Raw genomic sequence first — 18831 nt, forward strand, 5'->3', positions numbered from 1 at the left:
ACATTACGACATAAGAGATTTTTAAACCAACCATGCCTTCATCACTTTTGGGCTATAATCTTCTGTGAGACGGAATTGATAATTTTGAAATTTAATCATACCTTGCCGACGAGCAATGATGTTCTTTAACATGCACGTAATGAAACCGGACATTCACTGCTCGGTTAGGTACAGGTCTTCGGGGAAAGGAGCAGAGGGCGCGGTCAAGTAATGGAGGGACGTTTGGAAATTCAGAGATAATCCTTTTAACATCCTTTAACAGTTGAGAAAAGAATTTTAAAGGGTCCTCTTTCTCGACGTCTTCGGGGAGACCGATTATACATAGATTCTGTCTTCTGGATCAATTTTCAAGATCAATAGTCTTGGATTTAAAACCCTCCAACTGTTTAACTGTCGAGACAGAGTTTGTTCCAAGCAATCAATTTTCTGATCTCTCTTCCGAGCTTCGTCCTGTAGTTCTGTGATTTTGGATTGTTGTTGCTTAACTTCGAGACCTAGAGCATCCAAGGAATCCTGGAGTTCCTTAAAGTCTTCTTTAATATTTTGGCGTAATTCAATAGATTGTGCATTTGAAAGTTCTAACATTGTATCATAAGTTAATTCAGTACGCTTAGGTTCCCCTCTTTTCTTCTTACCGTTACCATCGGCATCCTTCCCATTTGTTGGATCTAGCCCTTTAGATCTTGTACTCAATTCTGTGCTCATTTCTTCAAAAATTCACAATCAAAACTCAAAAAAACTTGAAAAACTAAAATCTTCTAGTGTAGATAAAAATATATTAAATAGGGGTGATCATTAGTTTAAAAAAAAATGGTAATGGAGAGAAACTGAATCAAGCCTCACTCCATGAGCGCCTAGTGGAGAATCCTTAATTTGCTTTCTGATGGCTTCATTGCAGGAGATGTGGTAAGCAAATTGTGGATGCATCTCCAATTGTATTGTCGTCGTTTCAGCCAGTCACATCCCCACAATGCTAGTCCAACCTGCTTTAACCACGGACAAGTCCAATGTGGCTTGTTGGTTGTTGTATTTCACTGTTATGAATTTCATGCCCAAGGTTATCTTATCTCCAGTATAGGTTCTTAAGTTGGCTTCAGTTTAGTAACTTTCAAATGCCATTCAGCCTCATTTTGTGGAATTAATGAAACAGCCAAGACAATATCCAATTTCATTTCAACTAATTAGCTGTTGGCTTCTAGTGTAAGCTATAAGGTTGGCCATTGCTAGTTTTTGCATTGTAAATTTCAAGGGTACATAGTCCGGTGTCACTCTCACCATTAGATTTTTTCATCAACAGCATGAAGATTAGTGCTCTTCTTGAAACTGCAACTTTTTATCTTTTCTCTCATCCTTGTGCAGTTTATTTATTTTTGTCTGCCTGACATGCTCTTTGAAAGTGTCCTACTTTGTTGCATTTTCTGCAAGTTTCACATTTAAATGTACATTCGCCTGGTGATTGCGAGCCTGTGACATCGGTAACAAAATTTGTTCAGTCAGGCCAGTTTCTGTTTAGATGTTGCAATTTTGTTCGCACTTTCTTTCATTCCTGATTGCAACTCGATTGCATCTCTGTCTTCTGTTCCCATTGATACAGCAATTTCATTTGCTCTTTTTAATGTAAGTCATGCTTCATTTAAGAGCAGTTTCTGAATGCTTTCTTGTAAGATTTCACAAACTAAATTATCTCTTAGTGTGTCATTAAGCCCATTACCGAACTGACGAATTCTTAGAAAATTTCAATTCACATGTACACTGAAATGGACTGCCCTTCTTTTTCATTCTGTTTATGAAACCTAAAGCATTATGCAATCAACAATGTGTAGTGGCTACTTGAAAAACAAGCCAAAACCACTGAGGGACTGCATGAGGTAATTAGCACTGTGTGACGTCCTTCCAAGTAACTGAGTTCCAAGCAAAAAAAAAGTACATTTGATCCTTTAATACAAAACCAAAGATGAATGATCAAAAATATGGATTATAAAAGTACTTAACTTAGCAGAGCAATAGTAAAATTAGCAGTCAATTAAAAATATCCATTGCCTACTCACCCCCTCTCTAACTAAACTAATGGCACAAAGGGTGACTACAGAACTATACTCATTTACTTCTATCATGCTGCAACCCATAATAAAAATATGCAACACAAAATACAATACAGACAAACAGAAAATAGATACGTGGCTCCTACATCCCACTCCCTAATTATTACGCTATAATAATTACAACTACATACTATGAAAATAAGAGACATATTTTCAAAAGTCCATGAAGTTGATGTGGCTTTGCCTCACTTCAATAGACTGTCTGTTTCCTGAGTAAATACAGATGTAAAAAAATTATTTAAGATTTCTGCCATCTGTTTTGGCTCCACACATGGTTTACCATTCTGGCCTTCCAGAAGACCAATTGTGTCCCTTGCTGTTAACCTATCTGTAGAATCCCTTACCTTGACTTTGACTTGACTTACTAACTTGACAGAGAATGGTGGTAAAGATCACTCTGTAATGGGCCTTAGCCAGTAACTTTTGACCTCGCTGACCATTACATGACTTGGCTTAAAGAAGAAAAAGGACATTTGTATAAATATTAATATATTTGTCTTTGACGATATATGTCTTGAAGGTAGCCATCTTCTCTTGCACCTGTAAAGTGGTGTAACAGTGCAGCAGTAACTTCACCAAAATTCAGGAGCTTCAAATTACTAACAACCTTAAAGTCTTCCTACTTTCAAGAGTTCTTACAGCTGTCATGTCCACTTATGAGCAACTGATGTTGGTATAGTGTCACCCCAACCAAACTCTTTCTTACATAGATCTTGTAGGATCTTCTTAGCAGATAGCACCACTGGACTCCAACTTTCTTAAGGATCATAGATAGAACTAACTGCCAAAAAGTTCAAAGGGACATCTAAGCAAGCCGGATGCTTTTTGGAAACAAGTCCTGTAGACTGATGAAGTTAAAATAGAACATTTTGGCCACAATGAGCAAAGGTATGTTTGGAGGAAAAAAGGTGCAGAATTTCATAAAAAGAACACCACTCCAACTGTTAAGCACGGGGGTGGATCGATCATGCTTTGGGCTTGTGTTGCAGCCAGTGGCACAGGGATCATTTCACTGGTAGAGGGAAGAATGAATTCAATTAAATATCAGCAAATTCTGGAAGCAAACGTCACAATGTCTGTAAAAAAAAAGTTGAAGGTGAAAAGAGGATGGCTTCTACAACAGGATAATGATCCTAAACGCACCTCAAAATCCACAATGGACTACCTCAAGAGGCAAGAGCTGAAGGTTTTGCCATGGCCCTCAGTCCCCCACCATCGAAAATCTGTGGATAGACCTCAAAAGAGCAGTGTATGCAAGACGGCCCAAAAATCTCACAGAACTAGAAGCTTTTTGCAAAGAAGAATGGGCGAAAATCCCCAAACAAGAATTGAAAGACTTTTAGCTGGCTACAAAAAGCGTTCGCAAGCTGTGATACTTGTCAAACGGGGTGTTAGTAAGTACTGACCGTGCAGGGTGCCCAAATTTTTGCTTTGGGCCCTTTTCCTTTTTTGTTATTTTGAAACTGTAAAAGATGGAAATCAAAAAATACTTTTGCTTAAAATACTAAAGAAATGTGTCATCTTTAACTTTATGCCTTTTGGAAATCGGGTCATCTTTTACTCGCTTAGCTATTCACAGTAACATAAATTTGACCAGGGGTGCCCAAACTTTTGCATGCCACTATATAAAAAGGTAGTTGCATCCAAGGTGCAGGACGCAGAAAACTGGGTGACAGTCAGGAGGGGAAGAAGAGTTAAATAGCCAGTGCAAAGTAGCACTGTGGCCACCCCCCACAACAACAGATGTATTGCTTTGCAAACACAAAGTACACTGCAGTTGCTGGGGTCAAAGCAACATGTACAACAAGATGGAGGAACTCAGCAGGTTGGGCAGCATCCGTGGAAACGAGCAGTCAACGTTTCGAGCCGACCTGCTGATATTGCTTTGCATACTTTTGGGGGGGATGGGGGGGAGGTGACCTAACAGAGGAAAGTCACAGTGGTCAGGTCTTGGGCACTGAGTCTGACTTTGTGATTCAGAAGAGAAGGGAGAGAAGAGGCAAGCTGTAGTGATAAAGGATTCATTGGTTCAAGGAACAGAAAGTAGGTTCTGTTGCTGAAAAGATTCTCAGATGGTACGTTGCCAGGGTCCAAGATATCTCAGATTGAGTCCTCAGCATTCTTAAGTGGGAGGGTAAACAGCCAGAGGTGGTGGTTCATGTAGGTACCAATGACATAGGTAGGAAGAGTGACAAGGTTGTGCATAAGGAGTTCAGGGAGTTAGGTGCTAAATTAAAGGGCAAGACTTTTGGGGTTGTAATTTCAGGATTGCTACGCGTGCCATGTGCCAGTGAGGCCAGAAATTGGGATATTGTACAGTTTAACATGTGGCTAAAGAGTTGGTGTAGGAGAGAGAGCATAAGTCTTTTCATTGAGCTCCTTGTGGGACCTGTACAGAAGAGAAGGTTTGCACCTGAACTGGAAGAGGACTGATATTCCAGTGGGATGGTTTGCTAGTGGGCTTTAAATTGGAGTTGCAGAAAGATGGGAACCAGAGTGCCAGAACAGATAGTGGAGAGGATATAGTGTCATAGAGAAGTATAGCACAGATATAGCTCCTTCAGCCCATCTAGTCCATGCTGAAACCATATAAACTACTTACTCCCAATAGAACATAGAACAATACAGCACAGTACAGGCCCTTCAGCCCACAATGTTGTGCTGACCCTTAAACCCTGCCTCCCACATAACCCCCCCACCTTAAATTCCTCCATATACCTGTCTAGTAGTCTCTTAAATTTCACTAGTGTATCTGCCTCCACCACCGACTCAGGCAGTGCATTCCACGCACCAACCACTCTCTAAGTAAAAAACCCTCCTCTAATATCCCCCTTGAACTTCCCACCCCTTACCTTAAAGCCATGTCCTCTTGTATTGAGCGGAGGTGCCCTGGGGAAGAGGCACTGGCTGTCCACTCTGTCTATTCCTCTTAATATCTTGTACACCTCTATCATGTCTCCTCTCATCCTCCTTCTCTCCAGAGAGTAAAGTCCTAGCTCCCTCAATCTCTGATCATAATGCATACTCTCTGAACCAGGCAGCATCCTGGTAAATCTCCTCTGTACCCTTTCCAATGCTTCCACATCCTTCCTCTACTGAGGCAACCAGAACTGGACACAGTACTCCAAGTGCGGCCTAACCAGAGTTTTATAGAGCTGCATCATTACCCCGTGACTCTTAAACTCTATCCCTCGACTTATGAAAGCTAACGCTCCATAAGCTTTCTTAACTACCCTATCTACCTGTGAGGCAACTTTCAGGGATCTGTGGACATGTACCCCCAGATCCCTCTGCTCCTCCACACTTGTACTCTACCATGGACTTTGTCCTTCCAAAGTGTACCACCTCACACTTCTCTGGGTTGAACTCCATCTGCCACTTCTCAGCCCACTTCTGCATCCTATCAATATCTTTCTGCAATCTTTGACAATCCTCAACACTATCCACAACACCACCAACCTTTGTGCATTTTCTGCAAACTTGCCAACCCACCCTCCTACCCCCACATCCAGGTCGTTAATAAAAATCACGAGAAGTAAAGGTCCCAGAACCGATACTTGTGGGACACCACTAGTCACAACCCTCCAATCTGAATTCACTCCCTCTGCCACAACCCTTTGCTTTCTGCAGGCAAGCCAATTCTGAATTCACCTGGCCAAACTTTCCTGGATCCCATGCCTTTCCCATGACTTTCTGAATAAGCATACAGTGTGGTACCTTGTCATATGCCAGGGGTTCCCAACCTGGGGTGCCTGCACCCCCAGGGGATGCAAGATGGAAATTCAGGGGGTGCGACAAAGAGTGGCTTGTGTCCTTGAGGGACGAAAGAATTAACGTATAAGTAAGTAACTGATTGTCAGAGTATTGCTTTTAAAATCATTATAACGCAACATCTGACATAATGATTGTATATTGTTTCATTCATAAATTCATGATTGTGAGAGTTCGTTAGGTATTTCACCCCTTGGGGCCTCTCAGCTCACCCGTTGCCTCTGCTCACAGGCACCGTGCCTCCCTCCATCACTTGAATTCACTCGGCCAATCCTGTGCTTTTCCCCACTTTGTCCAGCCAATCAAACGCCTCCCTCGTTGCCACTGACTTCCCCGTATATAATGTGAAGGACTGAGGAGCGCAGGGGAGACAGGAGATAATGTTTGTCCCAAGCACACACCAGTCTCCTGCTGCCCGAGTCAGCGTTGAGGATTCTCATCAGTGTTACCTGGGAAGTTGCACCTCAGAGTTGAGGAGTCTCATCAATGTTAGCTAGAAGGTTACATCTCAGAGTTAAAAATCATCTCATAATGCCAAAATCTTTATACGTCCTGAATCAACTATCGAGTAAGGACTTTGCGTTAAAACCAAACCCGCAGATAGTAGGTAAATTATTCAATTATAACTTTTTAAAAAGCCACATTTTGATAAAAAGCAGCTGAAGTCATTCGTTCGTATTTGTCTTAATGCGTTAAAGAAGTTTTTGAACTTCAAAGGTTTTTTTTCTCTTAAAAGGTTTTTTTTTCTTGAATCATTGATAATTTTGAATTGTGTTAGTTGAGGAGGTATTGTGGTTAGTACCGAGGACTTTGAATCGTGTGATGGGAGTTCATATCTCCGGTAATCATCGGAAATAGGTGAATGTGATCTGGTTGGAGCAATGGAATCACAGGAATTCGCCCAAATGCTGGCTTACTTAGCTGACATTTTCACTCGTATGAATGACCTGAGTGTTTCTCTTCAAGGAAAAGGGATAAACATATTGAAGGCTTGTGAAAAGTTGAATGCCTTCAAAGAAAAGAAGGATGGAAAGAGGCAGTCTCTCAAATTTTCCTTCACTAGAAGAGATGGTTGATGATGCTGGATCCATAACTCCTACTGTGCGTGAAGAAATTGTGCCTCATTTGGAAATGCTGTCAGAATCATTTGATGGATATTTTGCTGCTGGAGACCTGAAGATTTCAGAAGAATGGATCATGAATCCATATTCCTACAATTTGGAGAAAATGTCAGATGATGAAGAGCTGAAGGAAGATCTTATTGATATGCAGACAAATCGAGCTCTTAAAATGCAATTTTAAAGCAAGACTTTGGAGGAGTTTTGGTGTGCAGTATTGGATATGTTCCCAAGACTTGGTGGAAAAGCACTCTGTGTCCTTATTCCATTTGCAACAACATACTTGTGTGAATTTGGATTCAGTTCTCTTTTGTCAATCAAGACAACATCTAGGAATCCACAGGCAGACCTGGGGATCGCAGTCAGCAAGAAAGTTCCACGTTTTGACCAAATCATGAATGAGAAGCAGGAGCAAAGAAATCATTGAATTTTATGTTCACAATTGGGATTGATTTTACTGTTTACAATTTTTTCTGAATAAATTAGAATCTAATTGCTCAATTTATATTTGCATTTTATGCACTGAGTTAAAAGCTTATTTTTTTAAGTTCAGTTTGTTCACCTGCAGTATTGTATGTGGTTCAAAAATTAGAAATTAGACTTCTTCATCTTCAAATGTGATATTACTTTTGTAGGGCGTGCGAACATTAATCAAACATTTCCTAGGGGTCTGGGGCATAGAAAAGGTTGGGAACCACTGTGACGTATGCCTTACTAAAATCCATGTAGATCACATCCACTGCACTACCCTCATTTATATGCCTGGTCACCTCCTCAAAGAACTCTTATCAGGCTTGTTAGACACGATCTGCCCTTCACAAAGCCATGCTGACTGTCCCTGATCAAACCATGATTCTCTAAATGCCCATAGATTCGATCTCTAAGAATCTTTTCCTACAGCTTTCCCACCACAGACATAAGGCTCACTGGTCTATAATTACTCGTTCTATCCCTACTACCTGTTTTGAACAAGGGGACAACATTCGCCTCCCTCCAATCCTTCGGTACCATTCCCGTGGACAATGAGGACATGAAGATCCTAGCCAGAGGCTCAGTAATTTTTTCCCTCGTCTTGTAGAGCAAGATGAATATAACCCTGGCGAATATTCCGTCAGGCCCCGGGAACTTATCCGTCCTAATTTATTTTAGCAAATCCAACACCTCCTTTCCCTTAATATCAACATGCTCCAGAACATCAACCTCATATTGTCCTCACTGTCATCAAGTTCCCTCTCATTGGTGAATACTGAAGAGAAGTATTCATTGAGGACCTCGCTCACTTCCACAGTCTCCAGGCACATCTTCCCACCTTTATCTCTAGTCGGTCCTATCTTCACTCCTGTCAACCCTTTGTTCTTCACATAATTGAAGAATGCCTTGGGGTTTTCCTTTACCCTACTCGCCAAGGCCCTTCTTGCTCTCCTCAGCCCCTTCTTAAGCTCCTTTCTAGCTACCCTATATTCCTCAACAGACTCATCTGATCCTTGCTTCCTAAACCTCACGTATGCTGCCTTCTTCCATCTGACTAGATTCTCCACCTCACTTGTCACCCATGGTTCTTTCACCCTAACATTCTTCATCTTCCTCACCGGGACAAATTTATCCCTACGTCCTGCAAGAGATCTCTAAACATCGACCACATGTCCATAGTACATTTCCCTGCAAAAACATAATTCCAATTCACACCCACAAGTTTTAGCCTTATAGCCTCATAATTTGCCCTTCCCCAATTAAAAATTTTCCTGTCCTCTCTGATTCTATCCTTTTCCATGATAATGTTAGAAGCCAGGGAGCAGTGGTCTATGTCCCCCAGATGCTCACCCACTGAGAGATCTGTGACCTGACCCGGTTCGTTACCTAATACTAGATCTAGTGTGGCATTCCCCCGAGTCAGCCTGTCAACATACTGTGACAGGAATTTGTCCTGGATGCACTTGACAAACTCTGTCCCGTCTAAACGCTTGGAACTAATCAGGTGCCAATCAATATTAGGGAAGTTAATAAGTTATACTCCTAAAATTAAGAAGGAATATATGATAGAAATAGATCAATTGGAAAAAGAGATTACAAAATTAGAAAAAGAATCTCAAAGAAATATGACAGAAGAAAAACGAAGACAACTTAAAATAAGAAGTTACAATATAATACACTTCAGACATATCGAACAGAAAAAGCAATTATGAGAACTAAACAGAGATATTATGAACTAGGTGAAAGATCACATAAGGTCCTTGCATGGCAGTTAAAAACAGACCAGACTTCTAAAACAATAAATGCAATTCGAACAAGAGTAAATAAAATTACTTATAAACCTTTAGAAATTAATGAAATTTTTAAGAATTTTTATTCTGAGTTGTATAAATCAGAATCACAAAATGATAATGTCAAGATAGAAAGATTTTTATCACAAATATCTCTTCCAAAATTAAATACGGAAGAACAGAAGGGATTAGATATGCCTTTTACATTGAAAGAGGTCAAAGAAGCCCTAGGATCACTTCAAAGTAATAAATCTTCAGGAGAAGATGGTTTTCTGCCTGAATTTTATAAAAAGTTTAAAGATTTATTAATTCCTCCTTTTATGGAGTTAATACATCAAGCAGAAAGAACGCATAAACTTCCAGAATCTTTTTCGACAGCTATTTTAATAGTATTGTCAAAAAAAGATAGAGATCTTTTAAAGCCAGCATCATATAGACCTATTTCTTTATTAAATACTGATTATAAAATAATAGCAAAAATCTTATCTAACAGATTATCTAAATACTTACCAAAATTAGTACATATGGATCAAACAAGATTTATTAAAAATAGACAATCGGCAGATAATGTAACTCGGTTATTTAGTATAATTCATTTGGCGCAAAAGAGGGAGGAAATGAGTGTGGCAGTTGCTTTAGACGCAGAAAAAGCATTTGATAGATTGGAATGGGATTTTTTATTTAAGGTATTGGAAAAATATGGATTAGGAGTATCTTTTGTAAAATGGATTAAAACCTTAAATACTAATCCCAAAGTTAAAGTAGTGACAAATGGTCAAATTTCAACACCATTTCAGTTAACAAGGTCAACTAGGCAAGGTTGTCCATTATCACCTGCTTTATTTGTGTTGGCGATAGAACCATTAGCTGAATTAATTAGAATGGACCCAGATATTAAGGGTTTCAGAGTTAATCAGGAAGAATATAAGATTAACTTATTTGCTGATGATGTTCTGCTTTATTTAACAAACCCATTGCACTCGTTGCGTAAATTATCCTATAGATTAGAAGAATATGGGAAAATATCAGGTTATAAAATAAATTGGGATAAAAGTGAAATTTTACCTCTTACTAAAGGAGATTATAGTCAATGTCGATTAATAATTCAATTTAGATGGCCGGCAAATGATATAAAATATTTAGGTATAAGAGTTGATAATGATATAAAGAACTTATATAAATTAAATTACTTACCATTATTGAAAAAAATTCAAGAAGATCTTGATAAATGGATGGTATTACCAATAACATTAGTAGGTAGAGTAAATACCATAAAAATGAATATATTCCCTAGACTACAATATTTATTTCAATCACTACCAATACAGCTACCCCAGAAGTTTTTTCAAGAGTTAAATAAATATGTGAGGAAGTTTCTTTGGAAAGGTAAGATGTCAAGAATATCGTTGGAAAAATTGACATGGAAATTTGATCTAGGAGGGTTACAACTTCCAAATTTTAAGAATTATTATAAAGCAAATCAACTTAGATTTATTGCATCTTTTTTTGAGAAAGATAGACCGGCATGGTATATTTGAGAAAATACACCAGAAGATTTTATATATAAATGGGAACCTAAATGGATATGGGAAAAGAAAGAATCTCCTATATTAAAACATTTGATTGACTTATGGAATAAGATAAATGTTGATGATGAGACAAAGAAATCTTTTATTAGCAAAGAGATCTTTAATTCAAAATAGACTTATTCCTTTTACAATGGATAATCAACTTTTATATAATTGGTTTCAAAAAGGGATTAGATATATAGGAGATTGTTTTGAAGGAGGTATATTAATGTCATTTGATCAATTAAAGAATAAATATAAAGTATCAAACAACACTTTTTTTGTTACTTCCAATTAAGGGCTTATTTAAGAGAAAAATTAGGTCAAACAATGTTATTGCCGAAATCTAATGAAATAGAAACTTTAATTCAAAAAGGAAAGATTAAAAAATTTAATTTCTTGTATGTATAGTTTGATTCAAAAACAGGCAATTAAACAAGGAATCCATAAGTCAAGACAAAAATGGGAAAGTGACTTGAATATTAAAATTGAAGAAACAAATTGGTCAAGACTATGTCTTGATAGTATGACAAATACAATAAATGTCCGGTTAAGATTAGTACAATATAATTTTTTACATCAATTATATATTACACCACAGAAAATAAAGAAATTAAACCCAAATTTATCTGATCAGTGTTTCCGATGTAACCAAGAAATTGGTACTTTTTTACATTCTACTTGGTCTTGTTCTAAAATTCAACCTTTTTGGACAAATTTAAGAGTTTTATTGGAACACAACTTCCACATTATCCAATATTATTTTTACTAGGCAATATTGAAGGGATAAAACCGAAACCCAAATTGAATAAATATCAGAAAGAATTTATAAAAATTGCACTGACAGTAGCCAAAAAGGCTATTGCAGTTAGATAGATAGATAGATAGATACTTTATTCATCCCCATGGGGAAATTCAACTTTTTTCCAATGTCCCATACACTTGTTGTAGCAAAACTAATTACATACAATACTTAACTCAGTAAAAAAATATGATATGCATCTAAATCACTATCTCAAAAAGCATTAATAATAGCTTTTAAAAAGTTCTTAAGTCCTGGCGGTAGAATTGTAAAGCCTAATGGCATTGGGGAGTATTGACCTCTTCATCCTGTCTGAGGAGCATTGCATCGATAGTAACCTGTCGCTGAAACTGCTTCTCTGTCTCTGGATGGTGCTATGTAGAGGATGTTCAGAGTTATCCATAATTGACCGTAGCCTACTCAGCGCTCTTCGCTCAACTACCGATGTTAAACTCTCCAGTACTTTGCCCACGACAGAGCCCGCCTTCCTTACCAGCTTATTAAGATGTGAGGCGTCCCTCTTCTTAATGCTTCCACCCCAACACGCCACCACAAAGAAGAGGGCGCTCTCCACAACTGACCTATAGAACATCTTCAGCATCTCACTACAGACATTGAATGACGCCAACCTTCTAAGGAAGTACAGTCGACTCTGTGTCTTCCTGCACAAGGCATCTGTGTTACTTGGAAATCGGATGCATACTTAAGTATAGATTGTTGGAAGAATGAAATTTATAGCTGTATTCCACTTGAAAAATTACTTATAATTTAAGAGATAAATATGAAACATTTTTGAAAATTTGGCGCCCTTATTTACAAAAGACAGGATTAAATATATAGGTGCTCCGAAGATGAAATAATTGGTTATTTGGGGAAAGAAATAAATATATATATTAAAGTTATTGCGAACTCCATGGAGCATGTGGGGATCTTCCGATATCGAGGCACTCTCTTTTTTTCTCTCTTTCTTTTTTTCTATAGGGATGTTAGGGGGGAGGGGTTAAGGGGAAGGGGAAGGGTATATATATATATTTTTTATATTTTCTTTTCTTTCTGTAATTATTTGAAAACTCAATAAAAAAAGTTAAAAAAATATATTAGGGAAGTTAAAGTCACCCATGATAACCACCCTGTTATTTTTGCACCTTTCCAAAATCTGCCTCCCAATCTGCTCCTCGGTATCTCTGCTGCTACCAGGGGGCCTATAGAATACCCCCAGTAGAGTAACTGCTCCCTTCCTGTTCCTGACTTCTACCCATACTAACTCAAAAGAGGATCCTGCTACATTACCCACCCTTTCTGTAGCTGTAATAGTATCCCTGACCAGTAATGCCACCCTTCCTCCCCCTTTTCCCCCTTCTCCATCCCTTTTAAAGCACTGAAATCCAGGAATATTGAGAATCCATTCCTGCCCTGGTGCCAGCCAAGTCTCTGTAATGGCCACTACATCATCATTCCACGTATGTATCCAAGCTCTCAGTTCATCACCTTTGTTCCTGATGCTTCTTGCATTGAAGTACACACACTTCAGCCCTTCTACCTTCCTACCTTTACACCCTTTATTCTGTTTGTCTTTCCTCAAAGTCTCTTTATATGTTAGATCTGGCTTTACTCTATGCACTATACTTGCAGCTCTCGCATGATCTTTATCCTCCTCCACCTCACTATCTGCTCCAACACTCTGGTTCTCCTCCCCCTGCAAATCTAGTTTAAACCCCCCGGAGCAGCACTAGCAAGCCTTCCCACAAGGATGTTAGTCCCCCTCCAGTTCAGGTGCAACCCGTCCCGTCAGAACAGGTCCCACCTTCCCTGGAACAAGGCCCAATTGTCCAGAAGCAGGAAGCCCACCCTCCTGCACCAACTCCTTAGCCATATATTTCGCTGTATTATCTTCCTATTTCTAGCCTCACTAGCACGTGGCATGGGTAGTAATCCTGAGATTGTAACCCTGGAAGTCCTGTCCTTCAACTTTGCACCTAACTCCCTAAACTCTCTTTGCAAGTCCTCCTCCTTCCTATCCACACGACATTTCGCTGCTCACCCACCCTCTTGAGAATACTGAGAACTGGATCCGAGATATCACGGACCCTGGCACCAGGGAGAAAACAGATTCTCGATATTCTCGATCTCTTCCACAGAATCTCTTATCTGTCCCCCTAACTATCAAATCCCCTATCACTACTGCTCTCCTCTTTTCCCTCCTTCCCTTCTGAGCTGAGGGTCCAGTCTCCGTGCCAGAGACACAACCACTGCATCTTGTCCCTGGTAGGTCGTCTCCACCAACAGTATCCAAAACGGTATACTTATTATTGATGGGAACGGCCACAGGGGTGCTCTGCTCATTCTGTATATTCCCCTTCCCTCTCCTGACAGTCACCCAGCTATCTGCCTCCTGACTTCTAGGGGTGACTATCTCCCTGTAACTCCTGTTTATTTCTGCCTCTGCCTCCCAAATGATCCAAAGTTCATCCAGCTCCAGCTCCAGTTCCTTAACTCAGTTTGTCAGGAGCTGCATCTGGATGCACCTTTTACGGGTGTAGTCATCAGGGACAATTGTGCTCGCCCTGACCTCCCACATACTGCAAAGGGAGCAGTCGACTGCTCTAATTGCTGCCTCCATTACCTACTTCTAAGTTAATTAGAGTTATTAAAGGAACTTAACTGGCCTTACCTCACTGGGAGCAAGCTCGTCCTCAGCCACTGCTCACCGAAGCGTTTCAAGCCAAAGCCTTCCTACTCCGGCTCCCACTACTCTGTTGCCTGCTCTGTTAATCTGCTGGCTTTTTAAACTCTCCCGCTGCCTCATGGGCCGACTTTCACACATTTGCGCAGTCGTGCCCCGTTCCAATTGCCGAAGAAATGACCTAATTTTTACTAACCAAGTTTATCTCTGTCTTACAGATTCAGTGTTTGACTCTTGTGCTGCTACCAGTTGTAATTTCCACATTTTAATATTGGCAGAGTAACGGTTTTCTCGGCAATAAATCTCATGTAACTGGCCTAACCAAACTTCTGGTCATTCTTAGTGGGGTGGTGTAGTTTATTCCTTCATTACAGGATGTGGTTCATAATTCATTTCTAACAATATGATTTAAAAATAAATGATGAAGTGTTCCTTTGTGCTGCTTTATCTTTCCCTTTGTTTCTGATTTCTATGGCAGATCCGCTGACTATACAGGGTGATCAACCTTTTGATGACTCCCTCAGTAGTCCTGAAATTGTACACCCAAGATTGCCTGCTTGTTCATCATCGGCAATATCATTGCCAGTCAGCATCGGTGCAATGAGCTTACCATCTGCATCCTTCAGTACCACAGCTGCTTGTACATCCATCATCAGCTCAGCAGCTTCCCACAGGACATTGGGTAGTGTATCATCTTTCTACCTATGCACCTTTGTTTTATGTCCTATGCCATTACCATTCTTAATTTTAATCCTGGTTTAGGAGTTTGTACGTTCTCCCTGTGACCGCGTGGATTTCCTCCAGGTGCTCTGGTTTCCTGTCATGTATTAGTTGGTAGGCTAATTGGTCATTATAAATTGTCCCGTGCTTGGGATAGGATTAAATGATAAGATTGCTGGACAGCGTAGCTTGAAGGACCGGAAGGCCTTATTCCATGTTGTATCTCGAACAATCAATCAAAGTAATGTAGCCTCCAGAGTTGTTACTGCACAAAAATGCCCTTCAAATTTGTGAGTGACATTAGGGGAGGCATAGTGAACAGCGAGAAAGGCTATCAAAGCTTGACCAGCTGGGAAAACGGACTGAAAATTGGCAGATGGAATTTGAATGTGGTGTGGTGGACAGGAATACTTTCCAGCAAGTAGTCAAAACTGCAAAACACATCACCAACACCAACCTACTTGCCATCAAAGACATAAATACAGAAAAGTGCCAGAAAAAGGCCAGCAATATCATGATTGATCTCACCCACCCTATTTGCCTCATTTCCATCAGGAAGGAGACCTCTTTGCATCTACACCAAGACCACAAAGCTTAGTTTCCGCAAATAGTAAGGCTGATCAACACCTCCACCCACTAACCGACCCCATCACAAACCCTGGTATTATTTTATCATTTCCTGTAAAAGTCACTGTATGTACAGACACTCCTATACCTGGTGTCACTTTTTATATATATTTTTAAGGTATGTATATAAGCTATCACGTGTGTGTGTGTGTGTGTGTGTGTGTGTGTGTGTGTGTGTGTGTGTGTGTGTGTGTGTGTGTGTGTGTGTGTGTGTGTGTGTGTGTGTGTGTGTGTGTGTGTGTGTGTGTGTGTGTGTGTGTGTGTGTATATAATTATATCTCTCGTGTTTTTTTTATTATTGTTTTCTTTATCCTAGTCTATATGCTGCTTTGGATCTGTACTAATAATTTTCCTTTACATTTGCGTGGTAGAACTGACGTTAAACAATCATGAATCTTGAATCTTTGGCAGGATAAACCAAGGTAAGACTTGTGCAGAGAGCTGAGGTATGTGGTAGAATAAAGGGACCTGGAAATATAGATCCATAGTTCCTGGAAGTGGATTCACAGGTAGATAGGATCATAAAGACAGCATTTGGTACATTAGTCTTCATAAATCAGGGATTTGAGTACACAATTTGGAATGTTATGTTGAAGTTGTATGAGACATTTGTGAAGCCAAATTTGAAGTATTGTGTGCAGTTTTGGTCACCTACCTACAGGAAAGATATCAAAGAGCTTAAAAGAGTGATAAGAAAATTTACCAGAAATATTTAAAGTAAATCTGAGGAGGAACTTACTCACTGAGAGGGTGGTGTGATTGTGGAATGAGCTGCCAGTGGAAGTGGTAAATGCATTCAATTATAAAATTTAAGAAAAATTTAGATAGCTGGAAGGGATATTGATATTGTCTTGGCGCAAGTAGATAGCACTAGCCAGAAGATCTGCTCAGCTTGGATTAGCTGAGTTAAAGGGTCTGTTTCTTTGCTGTAGTACTCTGTGAGTCTAAAGTCTGCCCTGGCTGTCAGAAGAGCAATTTAGTCTATATCATCCCCCCAACCCTGTCATATTATTTAAATAATATGCCCTACATTTTGTTTTCTTTGAAGTGTCCAACCAATTCCTATTTGAAACCGTTGATTCTGTTTCTACTCGTGCATGCACAGTGAATTCAATGAATTTTAGAAAACAAAAAAACCTTGATCCTTTTGCATCTTTTGTTCAAAATTAACTCTCACGTCCTGTTTTTTTTAAACTCTATTTGTGCCATCCACAGATTTGGAAATGTTACTTTGCAGATTTGGAAATGGTATAGTGCACACTCATGTATGCTATCAATGAATATCAAAAAACATCGGTTCCATTATCATCCCCACCCCCTGGAGACACCTACAGCTGCCATTAAGTTTGAAAAATAATGTAAGGTTGTGGTATCTGAGAGCTAAAATAGGTTCCTCCTGACTTCTGCACCATTTCATAATGTGTTGGCTGATCAGACTGTAAGGTCAACATTGCCTTCCTGTTACCAGCACTAACTTTTTACCCCCTGACTCATGTCCACCTATCTGCTTCAGAGATTTTGCCCTATAAACCTGGACAAGATTAGATATGAACTGTATACAATATAGCTCACCCTGAAGGATTCTGCTCCCGAGGCAAGGTATTGCAGCAACTTCCAATTCCTTTGAGATGGGAGATTCTTCTTCACAGTATGAATTTGGACACTGCTTTATTCTGAGACCATGCTCCCTTGTTTCGACTCCCTTACAACAGAAAATATCTACTAAACAGTTAGTATAAAATAAAACAGAAAATGCATGAAATTCTCTGGAGGACAAGCAGCATTTGTGGAAAGAGAAACAATAAAGCTCCAAATCTGAGACCATTCACTAGGACTGAAAGAGAGAAAGCAAGTTAATTTTCAGCTGCAGATGAGATGGTTGAGGTAAGGGTAGGACAAAAGGGAGTGTGTTTATATTAAATCCTGAGCACTTTAATACAGTATTATTTGTTGCAGGTGAGGTGTTGCTTATTCCTGCATTGGGCCGAGCTGTAACTTTGCAGGAGGTGGGGGCAATTGGGATGGAGAGTTAAAGTGGCAGCAGCCGACAGTGTTCAGGAGCTCCACAAAGCAGTCGTTTACTTCACATTTGGATTCTCCAGCATAGAGGAGATCACATTGGACCAATGTCTTTGAAATATCTTATTTCTTTCTGAACCACAGCTTCCTTTGTATGATGGAATACAGACCCTTGACAACATGCCATCCAATTTCTGCACGTCTATGTCTGGGACAGAGCAAGATTAGAATTGCAACACGCTGGAGGAACTCAGCAGTTCGGGCAACATCTGTGGAAATGAGCAGTCAACGTTTCGGGCTGAGACCCTTCATCAGGACTGAAGAGGGAGGGGGCAGGGTGGGAAGGAGAAAGCTGGTAGGTGCCAGGTGAAAAACCAGTAAGGGGAAAGATCAAGGAGTGGGGGAGGGGATAGGCAGGAAAGGTGAAGAAGGAATGTAAGGGGAAAGCACTATGGGTAGTAGAAGAAGGCAGAATCATGAGAGAGGTGGTAGGCAGCTGGAGGAGGAGGTGGAGTGAAACTGGGATAGGGGAAGGGAGCAGGAGGGAATTACCGGAATTTAGAGAGTTCAGTATTCATGCCAAGGGGCTGGAGACTAACCAGACGGTATATGAGGAGTTGCTCCTCCAACCTGAGTTTGGCCTTATCATGGTAGTAGAGGACACCATGTATGGACATATCTGAATGGAATGTGAAGGAGAGTTGAAGTGGATGGCAACCGGGAGATCCTGTCTGTTGTGGAGGTGCTCGATGAAGCGGTCCCCCAATCTGCATTGTGTCTCGCCGATGTAGAGGAGGCCACACCAGGAGCACTAGATGCAATAGATGACCCCAATAGACTCACAAGTGAAGTGTTGCCTCACCTGGAAGGATGGTTTTGGGCCCTGAATGGTGGTAAGGGAGTAGGTGTAGGAATTCACGTTTGCAGGGATAAGTGCCAGGTGGAAGATCTGTGGGGAGGGACGTGTGGACCAGGCAGTCACGGAGGGAACGATCCCTGCGGAAAGCGGAGAGGGGTAGAGAGGGAAAGATGTGCTTAGTGGTGGGGTCCTGTTGAAGGTGACGGAAGTTGCAGAGGATAATATGCTGGATCCGGAGGCTGGTGGGGTGATAGGTGAGAACAAGGGGAACTCGGTCCCTGTTGTAGTGACGGGAAGATGG

The 18831-nt window shown here is 40.3% G+C and overlaps 1 protein-coding gene across 5 annotated transcripts in view; it reads left to right on the forward strand.

Moving 5' to 3' along the window:
* Positions 1 to 18831, forward strand: part of LOC140740064 (E3 ubiquitin-protein ligase arkadia-C-like) — a 195803-nt gene that overhangs the window by 83395 nt on the left and 93577 nt on the right. For all 5 annotated transcript variants that reach the window (XM_073068920.1, XM_073068924.1, XM_073068922.1 and 2 more), the window contains exon 6: positions 14784 to 14987. In XM_073068920.1, the coding sequence (XP_072925021.1) occupies positions 14784 to 14987 (204 nt within the window). The remainder of the gene's footprint in view (positions 1 to 14783; positions 14988 to 18831) is intronic.

Source organism: Hemitrygon akajei, chromosome 16 (assembly GCF_048418815.1).
Source record: "Hemitrygon akajei chromosome 16, sHemAka1.3, whole genome shotgun sequence".
NCBI lineage: Eukaryota > Metazoa > Chordata > Chondrichthyes > Myliobatiformes > Dasyatidae > Hemitrygon > Hemitrygon akajei.